General features: G+C 40.4%; 1 protein-coding gene across 3 annotated transcripts; it reads right to left on the reverse strand.

Moving 5' to 3' along the window:
- Nucleotides 1–689: 689 nt before the first annotated feature.
- Nucleotides 690–27,553, reverse strand: TAB3 (TGF-beta activated kinase 1/MAP3K7 binding protein 3). 3 transcript variants are annotated; one of them, XM_014948355.1, is made up of 7 exons: nucleotides 27,370–27,553; nucleotides 18,101–19,235; nucleotides 17,783–17,920; nucleotides 14,406–14,566; nucleotides 11,084–11,177; nucleotides 9,415–9,498; nucleotides 690–5,280 (listed from the first exon to the last, which is right to left on the reverse strand). In XM_014948355.1, the coding sequence occupies exons 1-7, from the start codon at nucleotides 27,469–27,471 to the stop codon at nucleotides 5,132–5,134; spliced, it is 1,863 nt and encodes a 620-aa protein (XP_014803841.1). In that variant the 5' UTR covers nucleotides 27,472–27,553; the 3' UTR covers nucleotides 690–5,131. The 3 variants fall into 3 exon arrangements, with proteins under 3 accessions (XP_014803841.1, XP_014803840.1, XP_014803839.1); XM_014948354.1 differs by having other exon boundaries at nucleotides 17,783–17,956; XM_014948353.1 differs by having other exon boundaries at nucleotides 17,783–19,235.

Raw genomic sequence — 27,553 nt, forward strand, 5'->3', positions numbered from 1 at the left:
CGCAGCTCCAGAGCTTTCAAGTTTTAGACTGTGGTGAGCTGATACAATCAAGGTAATTGAGCAAACATACTAATAAATTGCCTGCATACTGATTTATGCATTTCAAATTCTCCACCCTCTCCCAGAGCAGCGTCTTTTGGTAAGAGGTTATAGAGAAGATGGACTTCTGTAATCCAGATACTCAACATGACTGGGGATAAGCAGGAATGCCTGTGATCACCAGCTACAGTAGGGGAAGCCGCTCCTTTAGTAACAACTTTCCACTCTGACAAGCTCTGGGTGATCCTGCTTTAGTAGAGGAGTTGGACTAGATGATCTCTATGGTCCCTTCCAACTCTAAAAATTCAGTGAAATTCAGTGAAAAATAAACGGATGAGCTGACCCTCATACTCTGAGCACCCAATGTCCCGTTTCTCCACCAGCTGCACAGAACATCCACCAGCTAAACGGGACTCCTGCTCCTACAAGCTGCCCACGTGCACAGGAACAGCATGTGGAACCCGGTTCAATATTGAGCCATCGCCAAATGAGAATCATATTGGTCACCAAAAAGAAAACCCCAAAAGTGCCGAAGCAAATTTGCTATGGCTATGGGTTCTAGTGGAAGACCAGAGAGAATCGGTCTACGAAAGCAAAAAGGCTGTATTTTTTAAAAATGTTTTCTACTACATACAAGAACAAATGCAGGATGTGATGTTTGCTTAGTTTTATTAATTTATTTTTGCAGGAATCTGCACCTCGGAGTATGCACTTTCTGGAGGTACCATGCATGCATAGCCTCTGAATGCTTTTTATACAATTTCATCTCTTAGTAATAAGTTCATTCACAGCATACACAAATCTAGAATGTAGACACCATATATACAGGATTAAACAAGATCGTGTCTTTTTTTTTTTTAATGAAAAAATTTAACAGGGTTTCACACAGCAGGAAATATGGATTAGATACACTGGTGCCACCATAAATAAATAAGTTTCAAGAACACAGTTGTTTAAAATCGGTTCCAAAGGTACTGAAAATCCAGGGTTATAATATTGCATTAACTCCATTGATTTCTGATTATTCCAAACCAAGAAAAATGTTCGCATTAATATTTATGGACATAAACAGCAACGAAAGCTCCAAACTGAAGAAATTTGGCAAAATTCAGTCATGGTTACCTTCATAAATATTGACATTTTGAAACGAAACAAATGCAGCAGCACATAGAGACAGTACTGACTATGAGATGTGATATCTGTGCATGTCTTCTTTCTTTATGGGATTTAAGAGTCACCGTAGTACAGAGCACGTAAATTCTGTGGTGCCAAACAAGTTGACAAATTGTTTATGTCCAACTGTCCACTTCTTGTCAGGATAGTCATTTTCACATTCTAGGATATACCACTGAATTTTAAAACAAAAACTATCACCCTGATGACAAGCTTGTTTTTAACATATTTAATATTCTCACATTCTTTTTTAAAACATTCTTTATTGTTTTTATTTTGTTTTGTCCCCGTTTCAACTCAAGTATTTTTATTTCAGTTTCAAGGGGGGTTACAATCAGTATTAAATGTAAAATATTTAGAAATTGAAATGAGAGATGTGTAACTGGGACAGATAAAGTAACTGAAAGAAAAGTTTTTTAAAAAAATGTGATTTAGTAGCATATCATAATCAGAAAGTACTGAGACCAGCTCTTTTAAGAATTATTACACCTTTTCACCACACCTCCCATTTTTCAAGGGAAACACACACATACCACAGACACACAGATACACAATTCAATCTGATCTAAGACTACATTTTACAAAGTACTTCCTTTTGCTTGACTTCCCACCCCTTTCCTCTTCACCCAAACAAACAAGACTAGTAATTACATGAAATTAAAAGTAGATCCAAAGTTCAGAATTTCTTTTGGTTTACTATGTTCTGAATCATTTTCCACAAGCCCCACTCTAAATAAACTACAGCAGTATTCTATCATTAAAGGGAATTCGTCTTAATAGCACAGTAAATAGAAAATAAGCTTTATAAAATTTCAATGAACAGTGAAATCATTTTGAATATCTGAATGTCCAAGTCAGTTACAAACTCTACCACTCTAGTAGCATGGTTGAGGGAAAGCTCAGTCATTAAGGAAAAAAAGAAAACACAAGTAGTGCATTAACTCAACACAATGGCATCAGCATCCCACCATTCACACACACACACAAAAGTTTTATACAATACAGTGCATTTTGTATGCCAGCTGACATTAGGGTTTTATGTGCATTCAATAAATATTACATAAACCAATCTTTTTGGCATAGTCTACAATTCAGTTGGGGTGTGAACAGCATCACCTGCTTTCAGAAGGAAAATGAATCTTCCGATATTCAAAATACAGTTTACATTCTAACAAACTAAAAATATTCAAGCACCATTTAAATCTTTGCTATTAATGTCTGAGTATGGGCATTTACAAGTAAAAAAATACAACAGAAGGGTGTTGGGTTTTTTTTGTACAAGCAACAAATGAGAGTAATTGAAAAACTGGAGTACAATTATTGGTATGAAGGAATTAATTTGCAATTTAATGACACTCACTCCATCTTCCAAAAAGCATCATGCTGTCATGGCAGCCTTCCTTTTCTTCTGTTGGTAAAGCTACAACTAAGATTAGCAAGTCTTCATTTATGGTTATTACAGTTCAGGGAATTATTGGACTGCATGCATTTTTCTCCCCCCCCTTCAAAAGTAGCATCTATTCTGTCTGAAAATGGCACAACTGTATTGATGCATGACACACCTACTCTCATTTGCTGACTGTCATTTCAGTTGCTAACATTTTGTAATTCCAGCAAAAACAAATGCTTCTAGAACTTCAACAGAAGTACAAATGAACAGAAAATTGAAATAATACAAAGGCAAAGGCATCATGATAGAAAAGTCATGAAGTTACTTGTATTGTTTTGAGTAATTCATTACACAGCTGATAACAGCAATGGTACTGCTTACCCTGGGTATAATGCTTCTGCTCATCTGCTTTCTAGTTATCCCAGTTTTGTCAGACTGTCCACTTATATGAACAAAATTAATATTTGCCTTCTAACTTCATTTGATGGTAATTTTTTTACCCCTCTCCACATGTGATGAGCTCCCCACATAGTAACAGGAGGGAAGGGAAACTAGCTCTGATGCCTTTGACTTTGTTTTTGGTCATTAGTGGTGCACACTGATTGCTGGAGATCCCTTAGCTTACTTAAAAATACGCTGAAGACTTAATTAGTGCGAGAACATATTGAAAAATGCCAGATAAGATATTGGTTCCTCATCTAAGACCACAGTCTGTTTTTTTACTGTTATCTTTATAAACTGCAGGGAGAGAAGACAGCAGATTGCGCAATGCAGTCAAGATGAGTTTTCTTCCACCCACCCCTTACAAACGCTCCTTGATTTTAAATACGGATTCAGACACATGATTGTTCTACCACAGCTAAACATGTTATCACACATCAAGTGAGTTGTGGTAATTGACCATATGGATGTGGCTGCCACGAGCTAAGAGCAATTTAAAACGAAGTAGTTTAAATCTCTCCTGGTAAAGTTTAGCTAGCACGTTTCGCCTCACAGTTGCCAAGTCAATTACCGTAACTCAGCTGACGGGCTTGGTTGCATCTCTGCATCTTGACAGAGTTACACCAGAAAAACTCAAATGCACCGTACCAGCTCCTGACTGGTACACAAGAACATCCTACTCAGTTGCACAGTTGTGAAACAGAATCATTCAGCTGCCCAAACCCAAATTTGATTTCACAAGTATTGAGTGCTTTATTACAGCAACCTGAAGCATTCAAACAAATTGAACATCACCTTTATAATACAGAATATCATATGCCTAAAAGTACCAGTATGATTTTCAGTTGCAAGTCTTGTGTTCTTCAACCTACAGCAAATATTTCCTGACCAAAATAAAAAGAATACAGTGTGTAGTTTTTCAGGATCTGGCATCTGCTATTTTATACAGGCTGGTTTATTAACAATGTGCAAATAAACCTTTACTGAAGAGCTGATTAATTATTTTTCAGCTAACTTTGAACTGGGGCACAAAGTACCTTCTGTGCTGTAAACATCATGAATTCTTCACAAATTGGAAGCTGAAAAGGCCTAAGGAACTGGGTACAAACTCTTCTCATACACAACCATGGCTGAGCTCAAGTCTTCCAAACCAAATTCGGAGTAGTCTGCGTTTGGCATATGTCACTGTGCTGCTACAGAGCACAGCCTTAGAAGATTGTTGTATGTAAAAGCATACTTTTAGCTTTGAAACACGACGGCCTAATGAAAGCATGCAGCAGTATTTTCATCCATAATATGGTAGAATTCATTCTTAGTTTATTACCAGTGTTGACACAGCCAGGTGAGCACTGTACAAGCAAAAGGGATTGTAAAAAACTACCTCTGATTAAACTCTCTGTAACACTCATACAGTATCTCATTTAGTCACCTTAGGTTACTATTTCAAACAGCAAATTTTGTAGACATAAGTTACCCTGAAAAAAAGCAGCAATTACAAATACCCTTCTCCTTGTTTTTTTTTATACATTGCAAAATTTATCCTTGCATTTACCTGTCTTCTTTTTCAGTAGCTTACAATCTAGAAGCACAGGGAGCCTTTGTTTTCCAGCTAGCTGTGGCCAGGTTAAGTCAGCTCTGGCTCTTCAGTTTTTCTGGTTAAGTGTAACATTTCACACCATTACTAAGAGTCCTATAATATTTTTTTTAAAAAAAAACAAAACAGTTCACTTTGTTGTTTTTTTTTTTTAGAGCCACTAAGCAGTAACTATAACCACAGGACTAAACACCAGTAGTTATTTGCTTTCCTGTATACATTCTTTCCAAAATTAATCCTTTTACATTTTCAGGTTTCATTTTCTGCTTTGCTCACAGCAATGGGATAAAAAAAAGAATTTCACCCTTAATTTACTTATTTTTAGTGTAGCACAAGCAGAAACATCTTAACACATTACTCCCACCCCTTGCAATATGGAGATTGTTGACTAGCAAAGGCCGGGCAGATGGACTGAAAGGTTCCCCATGTTTCCTTCTCCTACAGCTGACGGCTTGAGAGCCTGTTTTCAACCCAAAGCAGCCCCTTCCTGGTTTTCAGGTGTATCGTGGCATTTCACACTGCTCACAGCGATTTAATGCTGGGTGATTTAGAAAGGTGCAGCTATCACAATTCCATGGAGCCCCTTCAAAGTCTTCATCTCTTGGCTGAGTCCGTGGAGTCTGTTTGGAGCTGTTTTGATGCTCTAAAAAAAGCCAAAAGAAAACATTTTTTCTTATTTCAGAAGAGAAGGATGAAAGGCAAGATCATACTACTAGTTTGGCACCTCATTAAACATTCTACCTTAAAATGAATGTAGAAACCTTTCCACTTAGGTAACATTAAGGTCTTTTGCTAAAGCACTTCTAATTCAGTTTGTGAAATTTGAATAAAGTAGTTCACTTCCTTAAAGAGTCACTTAACTGCAGCACCTTAAAGACAAAGAGAGCAGTCACCGCTGTGAGGTCACTGATACTGCTAAAGGTTTAATAGCTTAAAATGTATTACAAGTTTGTTTGGCACCACAACACCATCCTGTTAAGGAATGACCTCATAGGTTTGCACACATCAGACTATTACCAAATTCTAAGCTCCAATAACCCTACTTTACCTGAAGTGAAAGACTACTCCTAACTTAGTTTCTTCAAACAGTCCGACAGATGATATATTTCCTGCATCTTTTTCTAGCATTTATCCAGGCTGAAGAATGCACAATATAAAAATAAAAAGACGATTGTTTTTCTTCCTCATGGCTTTGCAGCAGGGATGGCTGTATGTGAAGCAGCACTTAAGTCTGTTTTCATTCATAAAATCAGTATGTACACAAAGCATACATTAGGTGTTAACCCACAGAAAGACTTGGTTTTCAGATGCCTCCTACCACCACTTCAAGATCTCAGGTTATCTACTAGAAGTGACAATTACTCCTAGGATGTGAAACAAGATTTTACAAGATGTTAATATTCAAAACAACATTAGTATGCATACCTAGAAAGTAAGGTTAAGATGCTCATCTGCTAAAGAAACATCCGCAGAACAGCTTAATTAAAAGAGAACTTATGTTCTAAAAAAGGACTGCAATTTGTAATTCAAAGTGCACACACTGCTGTTATCTGCTAAGAAATCTAGCAGATGGCTGAAGACAAAGTTAGTGCAAATAGTGCTTAGGTTTGTCTTCAAAGACACACTTAAAGAAAATAAAAGTAACCTCCTTGCTTAGATGTAAATCCTCTCCAGTCCAGAAGTTGCATAGTCACATTAACAGTGCTTGGACTCAACGAATTCCTCCTAAGCAATTAAGCAGCGTGGGCACAGGACTGTGTTCATGTTGACTAGCCAGATGGCAGCACAGAGCAGACCCTTTGCTCATACCTGTCTGTCTGCCCATGCCTTCAACAGCTGAATATTAAGGAAATGGAATTTTTTAAGGAAAAAAAAAAAAATCATTAAACATTCTACCTTAAAATGAATGTAGAAACCTTTCCACTTAGGTAACATTAAGGTCTTTTGCTAAAGCACTTCTAATTCAGTTTGTGAAATTTGAATAAAGTAGTTCACTTCCTTAAAGAGTCACTTAACTGCAGCACCTTAAAGACAAAGAGAGCAGTCACCGCTGTGAGGTCACTGATACTGCTAAAGGTTTAATAGCTTAAAATGTATTACAAGTTTGTTTGGCACCACAACACCATCCTGTTAAGGAATGACCTCATAGGTTTGCACACATCAGACTATTACCAAATTCTAAGCTCCAATAACCCTACTTTACCTGAAGTGAAAGACTACTCCTAACTTAGTTTCTTCAAACAGTCCGACAGATGATATATTTCCTGCATCTTTTTCTAGCATTTATCCAGGCTGAAGAATGCACAATATAAAAATAAAAAGACGATTGTTTTTCTTCCTCATGGCTTTGCAGCAGGGATGGCTGTATGTGAAGCAGCACTTAAGTCTGTTTTCATTCATAAAATCAGTATGTACACAAAGCATACATTAGGTGTTAACCCACAGAAAGACTTGGTTTTCAGATGCCTCCTACCACCACTTCAAGATCTCAGGTTATCTACTAGAAGTGACAATTACTCCTAGGATGTGAAACAAGATTTTACAAGATGTTAATATTCAAAACAACATTAGTATGCATACCTAGAAAGTAAGGTTAAGATGCTCATCTGCTAAAGAAACATCCGCAGAACAGCTTAATTAAAAGAGAACTTATGTTCTAAAAAAGGACTGCAATTTGTAATTCAAAGTGCACACACTGCTGTTATCTGCTAAGAAATCTAGCAGATGGCTGAAGACAAAGTTAGTGCAAATAGTGCTTAGGTTTGTCTTCAAAGACACACTTAAAGAAAATAAAAGTAACCTCCTTGCTTAGATGTAAATCCTCTCCAGTCCAGAAGTTGCATAGTCACATTAACAGTGCTTGGACTCAACGAATTCCTCCTAAGCAATTAAGCAGCGTGGGCACAGGACTGTGTTCATGTTGACTAGCCAGATGGCAGCACAGAGCAGACCCTTTGCTCATACCTGTCTGTCTGCCCATGCCTTCAACAGCTGAATATTAAGGAAATGGAATTTTTTAAGGAAAAAAAAAAAATACTATTTTGATGACTCCATGTTAAAAGCCAAGCTCAGAATACAGTACACCAGCTCTAAAACTGAGCTCTCATATGTTGACAGAAAAAAAACAGGAAGCTACTTATAGAAGTTCCTCACAAATCCTCACGACACTATCTTTCCAATTGCCAAATAAAATCACTTCTCATGCAATTTTTGCATATTATTCTACTTTGAAATAATAAATCAGATAGGCTAGTGTCATTAAGAGAATCTCTTCAAGCGTCACAAACTAGTAGTGCCTTAAATCAACTGCATGACAACTGTAATTTAACATGAATCCAGACAGCTACCTTCATGCCGCTGCTCACTTGCTGCTGCTGTCTTTCCTGGACACTACTGCCTATGCAGGGAACACATCCTACTTTTGTTTTGGTTTTTTTTTTTTAATCCACAAGCAGTAGTTCTGGACCTTCTCTTTCTTTTCAATTTCCACATACTAAGCATTTTATTATATCAAAGGGTAAAATACTTGCTTCAAAAGAGGGGGAAAAATTTCCTTATATGAATTCAAAATTCAGCTGCAAAATCCTTTGTGAAATGCTTGTTAGCAACTAAAACTTATTTACAATTGGATTTTCAAGCAGACTATGATTACTGGTTCAGAAGAGTGAATTTTTTCCACTAACAATTTTAGTATATGCTAGTTACAGTAAGAGGAGACACAATATTATAAATCTTATCACACATAACTTTTTCAGAGAAAAGACCACTGTTTTTTCTGTATCAGAGCACAGGATCCTAGACTATTATCGTTCTGCTAAAATGTCCAAAGTTTAAAAACTTCCACTAACATTTGAAACCGTTCTTTTAATAGATTTCAGGAGGAAAAAAAAAGTTCCAAAATATCTCAGAAAAAAACAGGATTCTGCTACAGAATCAGTACTAAAAGTAGTGGAGTTCAGAGAGCTACTGAGCTACGTGGCCACTAGGTGTCTAACAGTGAGCTGAGTCACTCCAGGATGTACTTCTTGAATCTCCACTGGGGAAAAAAGTGAGACTAAATACATAGCTCCTGTGCTTACATAAAACTTAAGTGTTCTCAGCTGGATATGAATCCTACGTACTACATGCTTAGCACAGAAAATGTTATGAACTTGTAGAAGTGGGACAGTGTTATCTCTCTAGACCGACATGAGGAAATATGTTCTGTCTTGGTCCTTAAAACATCTGAAGCTCTTGCTGTGCTGTGCTAAAACTTCAGGGCTATTGTGCAGAGTATGAATTTCACAGAAAACAGGTAAAGTTTGACTAGTCAATTTAAAAACTAATTAAAAATATAAATGTAAATTATATATATACTTGCATAAAAGATGCCAACTAAACTATAAAATCCTAACAACAAAAATTAGAGGACAGCTAAAAAAACCTGACAGAGAGATTTTTACTTAGAAGTATTTAAAAACACTCCATGATTAGGAAGCTCAAATTAACATGTAAAAGTTCATTTATTTTCGACTCTGTTTCTAATAGCGAATAACAACATTTACAAACATATCAATAGAACATTCATTTGCAACAACCTGCCTGGGGAAAAAAAGTTTTAGCCAGGATTACTGCACTTGTATAAAAATGTTCTGGTTTGGTTTACATAGAGAGAAAAACTGTACTAATTAGAATTGCTTCCTGTCATCACAGGGTTGTTTTGTTTTTGTTTTTTTTTAAAAAAAAAGCAGCTTTCTCAATGCAGATTAGGTAACTTGATGCTTATTTGTTGACCTACCCTTTTTATATGGCTTTGGTGGCACAACAGGACCAGGCTCTATGTTATCATAGAAGTTACACGTGGCTTTCGGATCAAAGTTCCCTGTCAGAAAAGAAAAGTAAGAAAGCTTAACTCCAACATTATTTACATGCCTGCGCCAGTGATATGAACATCTAGAGGCTTCAGATTTTATACATCTTTTTATCATGATGCCATATATTAGCTATATCCTGAGTTGTCTTTTGTCACACATTTTCAGTTTTGTGTCAATTCTAGTAATATTTAGCAGGCTATCCCATATTGAAGAATCAACTCCAGCTCAATGTTCTGTATTCTTTAAAAATATGTGAAAATGTAAATATTTCTGCAGGACACATTCTTGGTAAAAAAGGGTGACTATGAATATTTTAATCTATTTGACTGTATTTATATCAAGTTTCTGTCACAGAAAGAGAATTTTTAAAGACCTACGTAGATTTCTGTTCGCCAACTTGGTTGCAACCTGTAGTTCTATTTTGTACTACTTGGTCAGAGCCTTTGTTAGCAAAAAGTAAAATAATTAAGTAAAGAACCTTCACTAAGGATTTTTTTTTTTTAAATTTCTGCTTGCAAAAGTCACTTTTAAATCACCACTTTCTTGGCAATGTAATTTAATTTGGCTAACAGAAATATTAGCAAGTCATGTTTATCAGGTTGCAACTGAAAAAGACACCTTTTAGAGGTAAGTTGATACTGATAATCAGGATTGAGAGTCCAAGTATCCACATTCAATCACATACTATATTAGAATCACAGAATCATTCAGGTTGCAAAAGAACTTTAAGATCATCAAGTCCAACCATTAACGTAATACTGCCACAACTAAACCATGCCCCTGAGCAGCACATACACACGCCTTTTAAATACCTCCAAGGGATGGTGACTCAACCACTTCCCTGGGCAGCCATTCCAAAGCTTAACAACCCTTTCAGTGAAGAATTTTTTCCTAATATCCAGTCTGAACCTCCCCTGGTGCAACTTGAGGCCGTTTCCTCTTATCCTGTCACTTATTAGTTGGGAAAAGAGACTGATCCCCACCTTCCTAAAACCTCCTTTCAGTGTAGAGAGTGATAAGGATTCCTCTTGGCCTCCTTTTCTCCAAGCTAATCAACCCCAGTTCCCGCAGCTGCTCCTCATAACACTTGTGCTTGAGACCCTTCACAAACTTCATTACCCTTCTCTTGGACACGCTCCAGCACCTCAATGTCTTTCCTGTAGTGAGGGGCCCAGAACTGGACACAGTATTTGAGGTGCAGCCTCACCAGGGCTTATGACTTCCCTAGTCCTGCTGGCCATTTCTGATACAAGTCAGAATGCTGTTGGCCTTTTTGGCCACCTGGGCACACTGCTGACTCATATTCAGCCAGCGCTCCACCAACACCCCCAGGTGTTGCTGAGAAGCTCTCCAGCCACTCTTCCTCAAGCTTGTAGCACTGCACAGGGCTGTTGAGACTCAAGTGCAGGACCTGACACTTGGCCTTGCTGAAGCCCATACAACCAGCCTCAGCCCATTGATCCAGCCTGTCCAGATCCCTCTGTAGAGCATTCCTGCCCTCAAGCAGATCAATACTCCTGACCAACTTGGTGTCATCTGCAACACACTCACCCGTATTTAAATTATGTTTTTGAAAAACAATGAATTCTATACCTCTAGATTGAAGGAGATCAACTTCTTTCAGTGTACAGTCAACATTTATCTGAAGCTGTCTGTTGAGGCTTCTCAATCTGGTCATTTCCTCAGGCTAGAAAGAAACAACCCAAAATAGTAATTGTGGTAAAGTCAGTATCTTATCTGACACAGAAATAACATTGCTATATCTTTGTTAATGAATTTATTAGAAACTGAGTATAAGGCACTGAAAAAAACACCAGGATTCCATTGTCTGTCCCGTCCCCCCGACCCAATTTATTGCCTAAAAAAACATTCTTCTATTGGCATTTGAGGAGGAAAATAAAACAAACCAACAAAAATGAACGAGTTACTTCATACTAAAATTCATTACTAAGACATAGCTGAGCTCAAGTTTAGAAAACCATATACCTTATAAAATTCTGCATAAATCGATGACTTGCTACATGAGTTTACAGCAAGATGATCACGAAACAGAATACGAGCTGCAGTTCACATTAATTATTACTTGATTATAACTGAATAAGGTCAGAAGTTTATTTGCATCACCCCAAGGAGCTCCAATATGCCAAACGTTCTAACCCAGTATATATAAATCATGCAATACTGAAACATTAATTATTCTTAACAGAATAATCAGTTAAGTCCATATATTTGCATAGCATTAAGAAACCCCAAGTTACTGTAATACAGTGTTTCCTTATGCTAGCAGCAGTGATTATTAACATATATGTAGGAGTAACTATCCTATTCTATGATACGCTCTAGCATCACAGACAGAATCACAAAGTCACAGAATGTTTGAGGTTGGAAGTGACCTCTGGAAGTCATCTGGTCCACTCCCTCTGCCCAGATGGCAGACAGCTTTTGAGTATCTCCAAGGATGAAGACTCCACAACCGACTTGGGCAACCTGTGCTAGTGCTCAATCAACCACAGAGTAAAAAAAAGTAGTTCCTGACATTCAGAGGGATCCACCTGTGTTGCAGTTTGTGCCCACTGCCTCTGATCCTGTCGCACCAGTGGAAAGAGCCTGGCTCCATTCTCTTCACACCCTCCCTTCCCACCTGAGCCTAAGATCCCCCATGAGCCTTCTCTTCTCCTGGCTGGACAGTCCCTGTTCTCTCAGCCTGTCCCCACTGGAGAGATGTTCCGGTCCCTTAATCATCTTTGTGGCACTTCACTGAACTCTCCAGTATGACCACATCTCTCTCTTGTACTGGGGAGCCCATTCCTGGACACAGTACTGGTGTTGCCTCACCAGTGCTCAATAAAGGGGAAGGGTAATCTCTCTCCCCTTGCTGGCAACACTCCTAATGCAGCTCAGGATATCATTAGTCTTCTTTGCCTCATTCCTGGCTCATATTCTACTTGGGCTCCACCAGACCACTAGGGCCTTTTCTGCAAAATTGCTTTTCAGCTGCTTGGCCCCCAGCTTATACTGGTGCATGGGGTTGTTCCTCCCTAAGTGCAGGACTTAGTACTTCCCCTTGCTGAATGGCATGATGTTCCTGCCAGCCCATTTCTCCAGCTTGTTGAGGTTCCTCTAAATGGCAGCACAACTCTCCCAGTTTTGTGTCAGCAACAAACTTACTGCGGATACATTCCACCTCGGCATCCAGATCATTAAGGAAGATGTTAAATGGGATCAGACCCAGTACTGCAACCTGCGGTACACTACTAGTAACTGGCCCCCAATCTGACTTTGTGTCACTGATTACCGCACTCTTGGCTTAGCTGTTCAGCCAGTTTTCAATCCCCCTCACTATCTGCTCATCCAGCCTACACTTCATCAGCTTCTCTATGAAAATCTTACAGGAGACAATGCTGAAAGCCTTACTGAAGTCTAGGTAGACAATAACCATTGCTCTCCCCTCATCTACCAGGCCAGTCTTTTTACCCTAGAAGTTTATCAAACTGGTCAAGCTTGAATTCCCCTTGGTGAATCTATGCTGACTACTGCTGATCACTTTCTTGTCCTTTATGTGCCAAGATTGTGTGCTCCATCACTTTCACAGTGATCAAGGGGAGGCTGACCAGCTTGTAGTTTCCTGGGTCCTCCTTCTTGAAACAGGAATGACATTTGCTCTCATCTAGTCTTTGGGCACTCCTCCCAAAAAACAAAATCATAGAATTGATCATAAAATCAATCAAAGATTATCCAGAGTGGCCTTGCAATGGCTTCTGCCAGCTCCCTGAGCAATCATGGGTACATCCCATGTAGTACCACAAACTCATGTATGTCTGCTTTGCTTAAGTATTCCCTGACCTGATCCCCTTCCACCAAGAGTATACGACCTTCCTTGCTCCAGACTTTTCCCCAGGTCCCTGAGACTTGGGACTCCTGAAGGCCTGTGAAGACTGAGGCAAAGATGGCATTCAGTATCTCAGCCTTTTCCATGTCCTACGTAACCAAATCTCATTAAGCAATGGGCCCACATCTTCACCAGTCTTTCTTTTGTCACCAATGTACTAATAGAAGCCCTTCTTTTGTCTTTGACATCCTGTGCCAGATTCAACTCCAGTCGGGCTTTGGCTTTCCTAACCTCATCCTTGCACACTCAGACAGTGCCTCTATATTCCTCCCAGGAACATACCTGCCAAATGCTGCCCTGAGACAGGTGAGCAGCCATACTAGTTAAGCAGCTAACAGCTCCTACTATGCCTTCCAGCCTACATCTGTGTGCATTGTTTATGTCAACACAGTGAGTCTAAACTAATTTGGCCAACAACTGCACAAAGTGGAAGTTATTTTTCAGTCAGATGAATTCTCTTATCAAAGCCACACAGATGTTTGTGCTAGAGTCACTTGCAGGTGGAATTCACGCAGACAGGAAGAATCAACAAGGAAAAGAGAGAGGTGCCAACTGTTTGAGGCAATACCGCCACTTAAAGTTACTTGGCACATCCTGTAAATAGGAAATAGATTGTTTAGGAGATGCAACTACTCAAACAACAAAATACCTCAACATAAAAAAATACCCTTTTTTTAAAAAAAAAAAAGAAACCTTGCTGCATGAACACCAAGTTGTATATGGCTTGGGCTCTTTAAATACACTTGGACACACACTTTTATAGTTTGTTAGGAAAGTAACTATCCATTCAGTTCTGTGGTCCAGAACAAGGACATGTATATAAGATTCAGAAATTCTGTTGTGAACACTAAGAAAGCTGGACCCGTATCTGTCTCTTAAACTATATGAACTGGTTTATGACAAGCAAAGAACTTACCAAAAATCAGATTTTATACCCCAAAGTATTCTTTTGTATAATACTTTAGTTCATGAAAACATTAAAAAAATTAATTATATCTTGATTTAAAATACTAACAAATTGCTTACTGTTGGAATTGCAGTTGTACAGCTAACTCTTCGAAGCCGCCTCTGCATTAGATCATGCTCCATACCATTGACTTCGGCTTTCAAGCGTTCGAGCTCTTCTTTCTCCAGCTTCAGTTCCTTTGCTAATCTCTCCATCCTTGCTCGTTGATGTAACAGCAAGGCTAATATTTTACATGGAAGAAATAGTTACTAACACACAAAAACAGGGAAAACTGAATTCTTAACTTATGCGCGTAAGATTCATGAGTGACCTTTCTGGAAAAAAAAAAGTGATCAAAAACATGCAGCCAAATATCAGTGTGAAGATGCTTTCATGCCAAATGAACTACAATTTAGAACAAAGTTCTTCCAGAATAAAAACACAGTTTAGACAGTAACTTGAAGTTGATATTACCATTTTGGTCAAAGCTTCTTTTTTTGCATTTGGTCTTTCTCGTCTCAAAAATACAAAGGCACCTGTACAAGGAGACAGCTTCTCAGGATGAAACAGCAACCTAGTTATATTAATACTGTACTGACAAAAAGAATAAACACCAGAGATAAGATCAGAAGGTAACACACACTTCATATCTGCTGCTCAATAGCAGCTGACACACTAGCCTTAAGACATTAGCCAAATGTCAGTCCTGAATTCACTGCTATTACAGATGATGCTATAATAACTTTAGGTAGTCTTAGCTTTTCAGAGAGTACTGTAATTCTCAATACTATAACTTTCCCAGTGCTCAAAGGCAGAACTATAGAATTTCAACAAAACAGACTAGAGAATCCAGAAAATAAGCAGTGGGGGCAGCTCAGGTGCTTCAGAGTCTTTAATTCTACAATAGAGCTGATTTGCTGTCCTTTAGCCTCTCTCTGCTGTTAATCATTCTCTCACAATTTCGTCGTGGTACTGAAATTTATGACTTTTAGTCACACACTGATGTTGGGCTCCCAGAGCAGTGAAAGAAAGAATTTTGACTGGCTAGAAAATAATATTCAGTTTTTGCAAGACACTGTTTTCCAGCATTTCATCATGACGTAAAACTGGCTGTGTGTGATGCTTAGCAATTCCTTATCTGGCTGGTTTTATCTGATTAAAGTCTACTAGGATGGGGAAAAATAAGACAGATTTGCTGTGTGTATTCTGAGAAGCACGCTGCTCATATAACACTGTTCCAGCAAACTATTCAAATGTATGAAGACAATGTAGAATCTGCAAAATGCTATTTCATACAAAGCACCAGCCAGCACCTGCACTTTTCTTCAACCCTATCTAACACAGGCAAAGTAAAACCACATAGCATCTCAAGGATATTTGCAAGCTACCTAAAAAAAAAAAGTTAGAAAAATAAGCATCAGTATGACAGCTTACTGGGGGAGGATAAAAAAAAAAAAAACACCACCAAACAACCAACCAGTCAGGAGCATAAAAACAACAGTGCTTTTTATCAGATGTCAGTATTCTAAGCAAAAACAGCAGCACTATACTTTGGATTATGTATGGATCCACAAATTCAAGGCCAAAGAATAAACACTGAATATCCTATCCAAGAATAACATCAGATGTTTTTATAATATAGGCACCAGTATTACTGAACAAAACTGTTCTCTGCTTTTTGAAGTAGCAAAAGTCATCCAAGCAGTTTCAGAGATCACAAAACTAAAAAAAAAAACCCCACACCAAAGTACAGCTACCAGGCTGTATGATTTTTCACTATTACTATCAAACCTTGTCTTTGTGTGAATCCTCCAATTTAACATCTGATATGACTACATTACATGGCTTTGCATCATACTCTAGTAGACTTCATCAAACATGACTCACACTACAAAGAAACAGTGGAAATACAGACATCAGAATGGATTTTTGGTAACACTTTTCTCAAGGGCTCAGATTGAAAAGAAAATTAAGTAAATTTGTTCACTATATTAAGCTGTTACATATACTCTTCTTTAGGATCCCTTTGTGATAGTAAAAAATATAACGTTTATTCTTCTACAAGTTATTCCTATCAAGAGTTCAGAATGCAGCAATACCAAAGGATATAATGAAGTCCCAGCTGTGGTAGGTATTGCCACAAAAGCAGATGCCCCAAAAAGCATATACTAGCATATAACTAGTTCTGTTGGTTTTGTTTTCCAAATACACAAATCTAGTCAAAGATACAAAGCCAAAACCAGATTTCAACATTTCAGAATAAGTTCTTCTCAGTTACGTGAAGCTACATACTGTTTTCTCACATAACTGACAATCTTTAATAAAACTGTAATAGGGACACTACCAAACAAAGGATAAGGCCTAGGAGTTACAGACTTATTAGTGTTCATTTTCTCTAAATAAGATTTCTAATTGTGTCTACCAGGTACAGAACAGCTCTTTGTTGATTAGTTAGAATAGATCAAAAGACACAGAGTGAAACAAGAAATCAAGAACTACGAGGCAGCATTATAACCAATATTTCAGCTCTCTAGAGTGAACAAAAGGCTAGAAGGAGCAATGGAGGAATAGACTCTCTTTTCCAAACACAAATCCAGAAACAAAGCACATTCTTTAAATAATTGCTGCTGATTATTATTCTGTCATTATCTCAAATGATTGGTTTGAATGCTTGCAGACTGGTTAATTTGCTCAATTTTAAATGTTTCAAATCTATAAAGCAGATTTCTCTGACACAAGCAGTTTTCAGCTAAAGGTTAGATTTCACTTTTTTTTTTTAATAAATTACTTACTTCTTCATTTATACATGGCATTAAGGCTATGTTCTATCCCTATGCAGCAGAACATATATCCTAAAATTTCTCTGCCCTCTTCCTCCTGTTTCAAATGTCTTTTGATTAAGTTCTTCAAAATAATTATTTTTATACCTTTCAAAAACAAAATTATGATTTGTATTGACACACGAAGTAATTTTAGCTGCAATCCTACCCCTCTCTCCTCTTTCACTTAATACTCTTCAATGTAAACTAAATAAACTGGACTCAAATTCCCTGCAAAGGTTAGTGCTTCAGGTTTTATAAAGCATCAGAGTACAAAACAAATACAAAAATTAATAAAATCCACATGTAAATTTATGACTCAGTTCTTCAATGCAGAATTTACAAACCAGACACACAGTATATGAACAAACCATTTACTGTTGTTAGCTGTACTGTTTTAAGAAATTCCTCTAACATCAAAAGTATATCAACTTTAAGAACCTCAAAAATCTTCATGCATTAAACTGTAATTTGGCATTTTTTTTTTTTTTTAATCATAACAAACTCTTTCATTAGATGATTTTTGGTGCAATCTCTATTCTTCTCTGCACAGGTTCAAAAATTGTCACTTAGTAAGTAGCAAAATCAAGCTCAAAATGCATTTTACAATAATACGATTTGCAAGGTGAAACATTTACCTTGAGTGTAAGCATAGTCATCTGATCCAGAACTAGAACTTCTCTGATACTTATGGCTTCCTTTTTCTCCTCCAGATCCTGGGATTACAGGAATAGGCTGAATAGGCTCTGGTGCTGCAGAACGCTCTTCTTGGTCCACTAAATTTAAAAGATTCTCAGTCGGTGCTCGACCTACTGTGATTTTAAAAATGGTTGGGTTTGGCTGAGATACCATTACCCGAGGAGACTGTGTTGGTGCACCTGTAGGTCCAGTTGGTTGAGTGTAGGTAATATATACTGGATTAACACTAAATGGAGGTTTGGGTTGACCCGACATACCTCTTGATGGAGAGCTTGAAGGAGGAGTAGTGGCTGCATACAGCGGGTGCTGGTTTCGTTGAGATGGTTGATTACTTATTGGTGAAGGACTTCTGTTCATTGCAGTCCCAGGCCTTTGCGGTGGCTCAACTGTAATTTCTATTTTATTCATGGAACCTTTGGATAAACTAGGTCCAGCAAAAGGAGGAAGATACGATACAGAGTGACCACCCTGTTTTTGAAAAGTCTGGGATGCTTGCTGATATGGATGGGGTGGGACAGTCGAAGGACTAGGAGGCATGAAAACATGTGAACTCTGATGACTCAACTGAGGAGGCTGAACTTGGTGTTGAGGAGAGCCAAAGGGAGAGGGACACTGGGATGGCGGTGGCGATCGAAAAGCTGACTGAGGGATCTGGGGTTGTTTAGGAGAATACTGAGAAGGTTGGTAGTTCTGTTGATGTGGATACACAGGTAAAGGACGGGGAGTATAGTGTGGAACTGGGCCCTGTGGCGATGAATGCCACTGTGTATTCTGAGGAGTCTGTCGTCCTGAAGAACTTTGAGATGTTTGTCTTATATAAATAGAGCCAGGAGTCCCATAAAGATTGCTTGGAATCTGTGGAAGAATTTGTAGAGCTCTGGGTACACTCTGTCCCGAGGGGAGGTTTTGTGATACTGTAACAGTAATGGGATTTGTACTGTACCGAGGTATGTGCATATACGTGGGAGGAGGGCCTTGCATAGCAGACGTGTTCATTCCTGGTTGTATGGAAGATGGCTGTGGAGGTGGCTGTGGAGGAGGAGTAGCTGCATTTCTATTCTGGTCATTCATGAAAAATGGATTGTAACTAGGAGAAGCTGCCACAACAGCGGGAGCAGAATGTGGTTCTTGAACTAAGCATATCAGCTGTTTACCTGCTGTGCGTTGTGGATCAATATGTCCATCACTTGAACTGTGTACCAGTGTACGACCACCATTAAGTTGAGCTCCATCCCCTGCATGATAGCTGGTATGAGGATGAATACCCAGATTAATGTGCAAAAGGCTATTTCTATTCATTCTGGTGTCATCAGGACTATGGTACTCCATATATAAGTATTTGTTGCTCTCCTGTGCGAGGGCTCGACAACAGGCATCTAGGTTGTTGTTGTTCTAGGAGTAAGAAAGGACAGCTATTATTGTCAAATAGCAGAAGAAAAAGCCACGGTTCAGCATTCAGCAAGCATTCAACTGAAGCTGCAATCAAGCCTAGCTCGAACACAACTAAGGGTAACATTTCGCAGACATGAATTTTGAAACAAGGGTAATACATACTAGGTCATAGTACTCAAGTAGTCTATACATCTAGAAAAATGCTATGGTAACACGGTATGACATTTTAAAAAAATCAAGTCCAGTTTTAGGGAAAGCAATGGTTACACCTCTTGGCATCTTTTGCTAGGAACAGATATGTACAATTAACTACTTCTAATACCACAGATCAAATTAAACCAGATCAAAATTGCAAACTGCAAAAGGCGGATGAAATGTTAATGTCTACCCGAGTGTTTATTGTTTTCACCTTTATTTTACTGTTTACCTGAGTACATTACTTCACTTGAAAGTTTAAAAGCCCAACATTTTAAACCAGCTTTTCTTGGTAGAACAGAATTTAGTGCCTTAAAAATGGAGTCAGAATAAGTATTGCTTGAAAAAGTACTGGCAATTCCATAAAGCACCTTACAATTCCGACAATTTCTGCTTCTTTTAAGAATTTCAGGCTCAAGGCTAAAAAAAGGTTTATTCATACATCAGCGAGGAAACCAAATAACTCCTGCAAATGTTTCATTTGTTACGTGGTGCCAGCAGTTGAAATTATTCAGACGATAAATTATGAATCAAATCAAATGTATACTGGGGAATTTCCTTTCTTCCCCTCTCCACTCATTTTAGCTTAATCTAGACTTGTTAAAAGAATGACATGAATGGTAGCTTTTCCAAAAGAGTAAAATTACTATAAAGCATTCCAGATTGTGGATTTTTTTCCTCCCCAGTTTCTCATACAACAGCCTGTACCAGCTGTGGTTCAGTTTTTAATTTAAACAGTAGTTAAAGAAAAAAAAATAATAACTTCACTTAAAGTTCAACTACATCTGGCCCTCAGCACCCTAACTTTGTTATGTGTGATCCAGGATTGGCACCTTCTGTGACATAAAGCATCTCCTACCAGAACAACTGTGTATATATATAAACGCACATACACCCCCACCTCCCTTAGTGTGTGAAGACTACCATTCTGAGGAATATACATTAATAACTGTTTCATTTCTATTTTAAACACTACCACTTTATATAGTTCATATACATATTAATACCCATGTGGCCTTGCCGTACAATTTTCAACAGCCTTTCCAGTTGGTTGAAAAGTCTTTCTTTTCTAAAGGAAAACATTTCTATTCTAAGAGACTGATACCTAGTCAGTCTTAATACTAAAATGAAGATGACCCTCCCAAAATTTCATGTGATTTCACTGTCAGACGAACACAGATATTCAGCATCTTTTCAGGTGAAGACTTACTACTGAACATGGCAGAAGACAGTCTAGCACTTAATTATGTATGGCTCTCACTCCAGGGATACTTCTCCCTGACTACTTCCCCATCATGCTAAACTCCATTTCTAGACCCCAGTGGTCAACTGGAATATCCAGACTTACCAAAGAAAAATTTAAAACCAGAACATATAAGAACCAGACCTTGTAATAATAACCAGCACCACAGTGCCAAGACAGGAATCTCAAAACAGTTAACTGATACCATCAGCCACTTGCCATCTAACCAGGACTTCATAGAGAGTCCTCAGTTTCCTTAGGTCACTTCATCAGGGTGGAAGTGCAGAGAATGTACATAGGACAAGCCCAAATCCAATTTTCTCAAGGTACAGAATATGTTTGTCCTTTCAAAGGACCCTCACTTTTTAATAGGTCTAAAGCTCACACTAGTTTAAATCTAGAACATGTATTGCAATAGGTCAGTGGAAACAAGCTCATATATCTTAAAACATATAAAGTGGGTTTGGAAAAAAATTCTACACAACAAATACTTCCAACGTAATGTCAACTAGCTATCCAGAACGCTGTATCGTAGATATATAGAAAAGCATGTGCTTCTGCAGCATTAGGGGTTCCGCATTTTAACAGTTTAAAGATCATAGAACAGATTGCATTGGAAGGAACCTTTAAAGGTCATCTAGTCCAACCTCCCCTGCAATGAGCAGGGACATCTTCAACTAGATTAGGTTGATCAGAGCCCTGCCCAACCTGTCGACGAATGTTTCCAGGGATGAGGCCTCTCTTGGCACCTCTCTAAGCAACCTGTTCCAGGGCTTCAGCACTCCCATTGGAAAATATGTCTTCCTTATATCTAGCCTAAATCTCCCCTCTTTTAGTTTAAAGTCATTACCCCCGTTCCTATCTCAACAGGTCCTGCTAAAAAGTGTGTCCCTGTCTTTCCTGTAGGCCCCCATGAAGTACTGAAAGGCCACAATAAGGTCTTCTTGGAGCTTTCTCTTCTCTAGGCTGAACAGCCCCAACTCTCCTAACCTGTCCTCATAGGAGAGTTGCTCCATCCCTCTGAACATCTTCGTGGCCCTCCTCTGGACTTGTTCCAACAGGTCCACGTCCTTCTTATGGTGGTGGCCCCAGAGCTTGAATGCAGTACTCCAGGCGGGGTCTCACAAGAGCAGAGCAGAAGCGCAGAATCACCTCCCTTGACCTGCTGGCCACACTTCTTTTGATGGAACCTAGGATACAAGTTGGTTTTCTGGCCTGCAAGCACACATTGTCAGCTCATGTCCAGCTTTTCATCCACCAGTACCACCAAATCTTTCTCCACAAGGCTACTCTAAATCCTTTCATGCCCCAGCCTGTATTGATACTGGGAGTTGCCTCAACCCATGTGCAGGACCCTGCACTTGGCCTTGTTGAACCTCATCAAGTTCACACGGGCCCACTTCTCCAGCCTATTCAGGTCCCTCTGGATGGCATCCCATCTCTCTCAGGTGTGTCAACCACACCACTGGGCTTGGTGTCATCTGTAAATCTGCTGAGGATGCACTCAATCCCACTGCCTATGTCACTGGATGAACAGTACTGGTCCCAGGACAGACCCTTGAGGGACACCACTTGTCACCGATCTCCCTCTGGACATTAAGCCACTGACCACTATCCTCTGGACACAACCATCCAACCAATTCCTCATCCGCTGAGCAATCCACCCATCAAATCCATCTCTCTCCAATTTAGAGAGAAGGATGTTGTGGGGCACTGTGTCAAAGGCCTTAGAGAAGTCTAGACAGACGCTACTGTAGCTTTTCCCTTGTCCACTGGTGTAGTCACTCCACCACAGAAGGCTACTAGGTGGGTCAGACAGGACTTGCCCTTGGTGAAGCCATTCTGGCTGTTTTGAATCACCTGCCTGCCCTCCAGGTGCCTTAGTATAGCTTCTAAAAGTATCTGTTCCATGATCTTCCCAGGCACCCAGCCTCAGATGCGGCTGAAAGGTCAGTAGTTTCCAGGGTCGTCTTTTCTACCCTTTTTAAAAATGGGTGCAACGTTTCCTTTTTTCCAGTCACCACAGACTTCACCTGACTGCCATGAAGTTTCAAGTATCATGGAGAGTGGCTTGCCAACTACATCAGCCAATTCCCTCAGGACTCTGGGATGCATCTCTCATCAGGTCCCATAAACTTCTGTATGTTCAGATTCCTCAGCTGGTCATGAACCTGGTCTTCTGTTACAGCAGGAGGGACTTTTCCCCCAGTCCCTGCCTTGCAGTCCATCCACTCAAGAGGTGTGGGGAGAGAGGGTGCCAGTGAAGACCGAGGGAAAAAAGTTATTGAGTACCTCAGCTTTCTCCTCATCCGCTCTTACCAGTTTGCCAATCTTGGTTCAGTGGGGTACACCTTCTTTGATGATCTGGTTGACATACCTACAGAAGCCTTTATTACTCTTTGCATCCCTTGCCAAGTTCAGCTCCAGCCATGCCTTAGCCCTCCTGACCCCATCCCTACACAGCCAGGCAGCCTCCCTATGCTCTTCCCAAGATACCTGTCCCTGCTTCCACTGCCTGTGCATTCCCTTCCTGCCCTTTAGTTTGACCCACAGGTCTCAACTCAGCCATGCTGGTCTCTTGCCTTCCTTTCCTGATTTCTTACAGGGGATCAAGAGTTCTTACACTCTATGGAAAGCATCCTTAATATCTGCCAGGCTCTGTTCTGCTTCCTTGTCCCTGAGGGCAGTTTTTCATGGAGTCCTATTGACTAACGCCTTGAAGAGCTGGAAATTTACTTTCCTATAATTCAAGGTCCTGACTTTACTCTTGCCCCGACCCATATCCCTCAGGGCTGCAAACTCCACCAGTGCATGATCACTGCAGCCCAGGCTGCCTCCAATCTTGGCATCACCAATTAGATCACTTGTGCTGGTGATCATCAGGTGCAGTATTGCATCCCCTCTGGTGGGGCTGTCTATTACCTGTCTTAAGAAGTTATCTTTGATGCCCTCCAGGAGTATCCTGGATTGCCTACAGCTTGCTGTGCTACTTTTCCAGCAGACTCCAGGGTGGTTGAAGCCCCCCGCAGGATGAGAGCCTGAGCACAGTGCCTGCAGTAGCTGGAGTAAGAAGGCTTCACCAACAGGCTTCCCTTGATCAGGCGGCCTGTAGTAGGCACCACTCATCAGGTTCCCTTTGTTGCTTTTGTCTCCTACCCATAGGCTTTCAACCTGCTTATGGCTACTCTTCAGGGACAACTCTTCACAGTCTATCCCTTTCTTCATGTAGAGTGCAACACCCCTGCCCCTCCTTCCTCACCTGTCCCTTTTGAACAGCCTGTAGCCATCAGTCATAGCTCTCCAGTCATGGGATTCGTCCCACCAGGCTTCAGTAACAGCAACCAGATAGTAGCTTTCTAGCAGCACAGTGGCGTCCAGCTTCTGTTTGTTTCCCATGCTGTGTGCATTAGTGTAGAGGCGTTTCAGCTGGGCTGTTGGCCATGTGTTCACACGGGCCCACTTCTCCAGCCTATTCAGGTCCCTCTGGATGGCATCCCATCTCTCTCAGGTGTGTCAACCACACCACTGGGCTTGGTGTCATCTGTAAATCTGCTGAGGATGCACTCAATCCCACTGCCTATGTCACTGGATGAACAGTACTGGTCCCAGGACAGACCCTTGAGGGACACCACTTGTCACCGATCTCCCTCTGGACATTAAGCCACTGACCACTATCCTCTGGACACAACCATCCAACCAATTCCTCATCCGCTGAGCAATCCACCCATCAAATCCATCTCTCTCCAATTTAGAGAGAAGGATGTTGTGGGGCACTGTGTCAAAGGCCTTAGAGAAGTCTAGACAGACGCTACTGTAGCTTTTCCCTTGTCCACTGGTGTAGTCACTCCACCACAGAAGGCTACTAGGTGGGTCAGACAGGACTTGCCCTTGGTGAAGCCATTCTGGCTGTTTTGAATCACCTGCCTGCCCTCCAGGTGCCTTAGTATAGCTTCTAAAAGTATCTGTTCCATGATCTTCCCAGGCACCCAGCCTCAGATGCGGCTGAAAGGTCAGTAGTTTCCAGGGTCGTCTTTTCTACCCTTTTTAAAAATGGGTGCAACGTTTCCTTTTTTCCAGTCACCACAGACTTCACCTGACTGCCATGAAGTTTCAAGTATCATGGAGAGTGGCTTGCCAACTACATCAGCCAATTCCCTCAGGACTCTGGGATGCATCTCTCATCAGGTCCCATAAACTTCTGTATGTTCAGATTCCTCAGCTGGTCATGAACCTGGTCTTCTGTTACAGCAGGAGGGACTTTTCCCCCAGTCCCTGCCTTGCAGTCCATCCACTCAAGAGGTGTGGGGAGAGAGGGTGCCAGTGAAGACCGAGGGAAAAAAGTTATTGAGTACCTCAGCTTTCTCCTCATCCGCTCTTACCAGTTTGCCAATCTTGGTTCAGTGGGGTACACCTTCTTTGATGATCTGGTTGACATACCTACAGAAGCCTTTATTACTCTTTGCATCCCTTGCCAAGTTCAGCTCCAGCCATGCCTTAGCCCTCCTGACCCCATCCCTACACAGCCAGGCAGCCTCCCTATGCTCTTCCCAAGATACCTGTCCCTGCTTCCACTGCCTGTGCATTCCCTTCCTGCCCTTTAGTTTGACCCACAGGTCTCAACTCAGCCATGCTGGTCTCTTGCCTTCCTTTCCTGATTTCTTACAGGGGATCAAGAGTTCTTACACTCTATGGAAAGCATCCTTAATATCTGCCAGGCTCTGTTCTGCTTCCTTGTCCCTGAGGGCAGTTTTTCATGGAGTCCTATTGACTAACGCCTTGAAGAGCTGGAAATTTACTTTCCTATAATTCAAGGTCCTGACTTTACTCTTGCCCCGACCCATATCCCTCAGGGCTGCAAACTCCACCAGTGCATGATCACTGCAGCCCAGGCTGCCTCCAATCTTGGCATCACCAATTAGATCACTTGTGCTGGTGATCATCAGGTGCAGTATTGCATCCCCTCTGGTGGGGCTGTCTATTACCTGTCTTAAGAAGTTATCTTTGATGCCCTCCAGGAGTATCCTGGATTGCCTACAGCTTGCTGTGCTACTTTTCCAGCAGACTCCAGGGTGGTTGAAGCCCCCCGCAGGATGAGAGCCTGAGCACAGTGCCTGCAGTAGCTGGAGTAAGAAGGCTTCACCAACAGGCTTCCCTTGATCAGGCGGCCTGTAGTAGGCACCACTCATCAGGTTCCCTTTGTTGCTTTTGTCTCCTACCCATAGGCTTTCAACCTGCTTATGGCTACTCTTCAGGGACAACTCTTCACAGTCTATCCCTTTCTTCATGTAGAGTGCAACACCCCTGCCCCTCCTTCCTCACCTGTCCCTTTTGAACAGCCTGTAGCCATCAGTCATAGCTCTCCAGTCATGGGATTCGTCCCACCAGGCTTCAGTAACAGCAACCAGATAGTAGCTTTCTAGCAGCACAGTGGCGTCCAGCTTCTGTTTGTTTCCCATGCTGTGTGCATTAGTGTAGAGGCGTTTCAGCTGGGCTGTTGGCCATGTCACCTTCTTAAAGAAACATCCCTTAACTCCCTTGGAGTATTTCATTGGTGTGTCCTTCTTGGCTTCTATTACCTCAGGAGTCCCTGGCTCCTCTCTGTAAGACTTCAAGTACGCTGCAGTGTAGCCAGTGCATCTCAGAGCAACCGCTGCATGCCCTCGCTAGCACCCTGTCCCTCTAACTGTCACCTATCATCCCACGGCTTGTCACACGCAAGCCAGCTATTGCCCTCCTCCCCCTTCAAGCCTCAAGATGTCTATGACTTCAACACAATTAATCAAAACGATCATATACTTAACAGTACAGAAAAGATGTCTGTCAGGATAAGTAAAGCTTTATATTGCAGGGCTTCCCTGCTTTATGTTTGTCTGAAAGCAATTAATTTGTATTTGCATGGTTTAGAAGACACACAATCCAAAAATTACATCCACAGTTATCAGTATACCTATTCTTCTGCCTGGGACAGCTAGGATGCAAATGCAGCTTCACTACTTTCATACGCAGCAGTTTATCACATTAAGTTCCACTTTGGCCACGGCCACACAAGGCCAAATCAGATCTTACTTGTTTCTATTTCACTTCTGAATCTTCCCATTAACAGAAGGCATTCCTAGACGACCATTACTTTGAAAAATGATTATGTGCATTCACTTATTATCACTTCTAATTTGTGATTTTAGATGAAGGTGAAAGAAAGAAATTTAAAGGAAAAAAATAAAAAAAAATAAAAAAAACCCCTGCCACCTGACTCGGAGACAGAGAAGAAAAAAATAAACCTTTGGACAGCTGTAGCAAAAAGATGCCACGAAGACAGAAAATCTTTGGATTCCTATCTAAGGCCAGTTCCTTATTTTGGAAGAATGAATCATTGTTTGCTAAAATCTCCTCCAGTATATGTATGTCATATAAATAAGTCATCATCAATAATCATTCCATTAGCTACTTTCCTTATTCCCTGTAACCATACAGTCACAGGTCACGTAGACAAGGAAGAATGGCAAAAAAACCCCACAATCATAAGAATGATAAAATCTTTGTACATAAGAGACAGGACAAAAATGCAAGTAGTGGAGTCTTCCACCCTTTCCAAACAAAATCAGAAGAATAAAAAACTATGCTCCATGTATACTGCTAAAAGGAACTTTCACAGTACAATAACAAAATACACATACTCTTAAAAACTCTTTGCCATACCTGAAGCATACACTGAGATACCACCCCTTCAGGTATCTCAGGGAAACGTTGTCGGAGATCATGGAGTACCTGCACGTCGAGTTGTTGACTGCCCTGCGCCATGCCAGATTGATGATGTTCCAGATTACCAAAAAATGGAAGTCAACAGGCCTTCCAATGATTATGGTCTTCTGAGGCTTCTGGC

Source organism: Calidris pugnax, unplaced genomic scaffold, assembly GCF_001431845.1.
Source record: "Calidris pugnax isolate Ruff unplaced genomic scaffold, ASM143184v1 scaffold164, whole genome shotgun sequence".
Taxonomy (NCBI): domain Eukaryota; kingdom Metazoa; phylum Chordata; class Aves; order Charadriiformes; family Scolopacidae; genus Calidris; species Calidris pugnax.

Bases quoted from the DNA above. Each gene is read 5' to 3' on its own strand.
- TAB3 (XM_014948353.1), bottom strand. From the start codon at position 27,471: ATGGCGCAGGGCAGTCAACAACTCGACGTGCAGGTACTCCATGATCTC. The intron at 14,567-17,782 runs GTAAATGTTTCA...GTAAAATATTAG, and splicing joins TGACTATGCTTACACTCAAG to CCTTGCTGTTACATCAACGA. The intron at 11,178-14,405 runs GTAAGCAATTTG...GTTTCTTTCTAG, and splicing joins GTACAACTGCAATTCCAACA to CCTGAGGAAATGACCAGATT.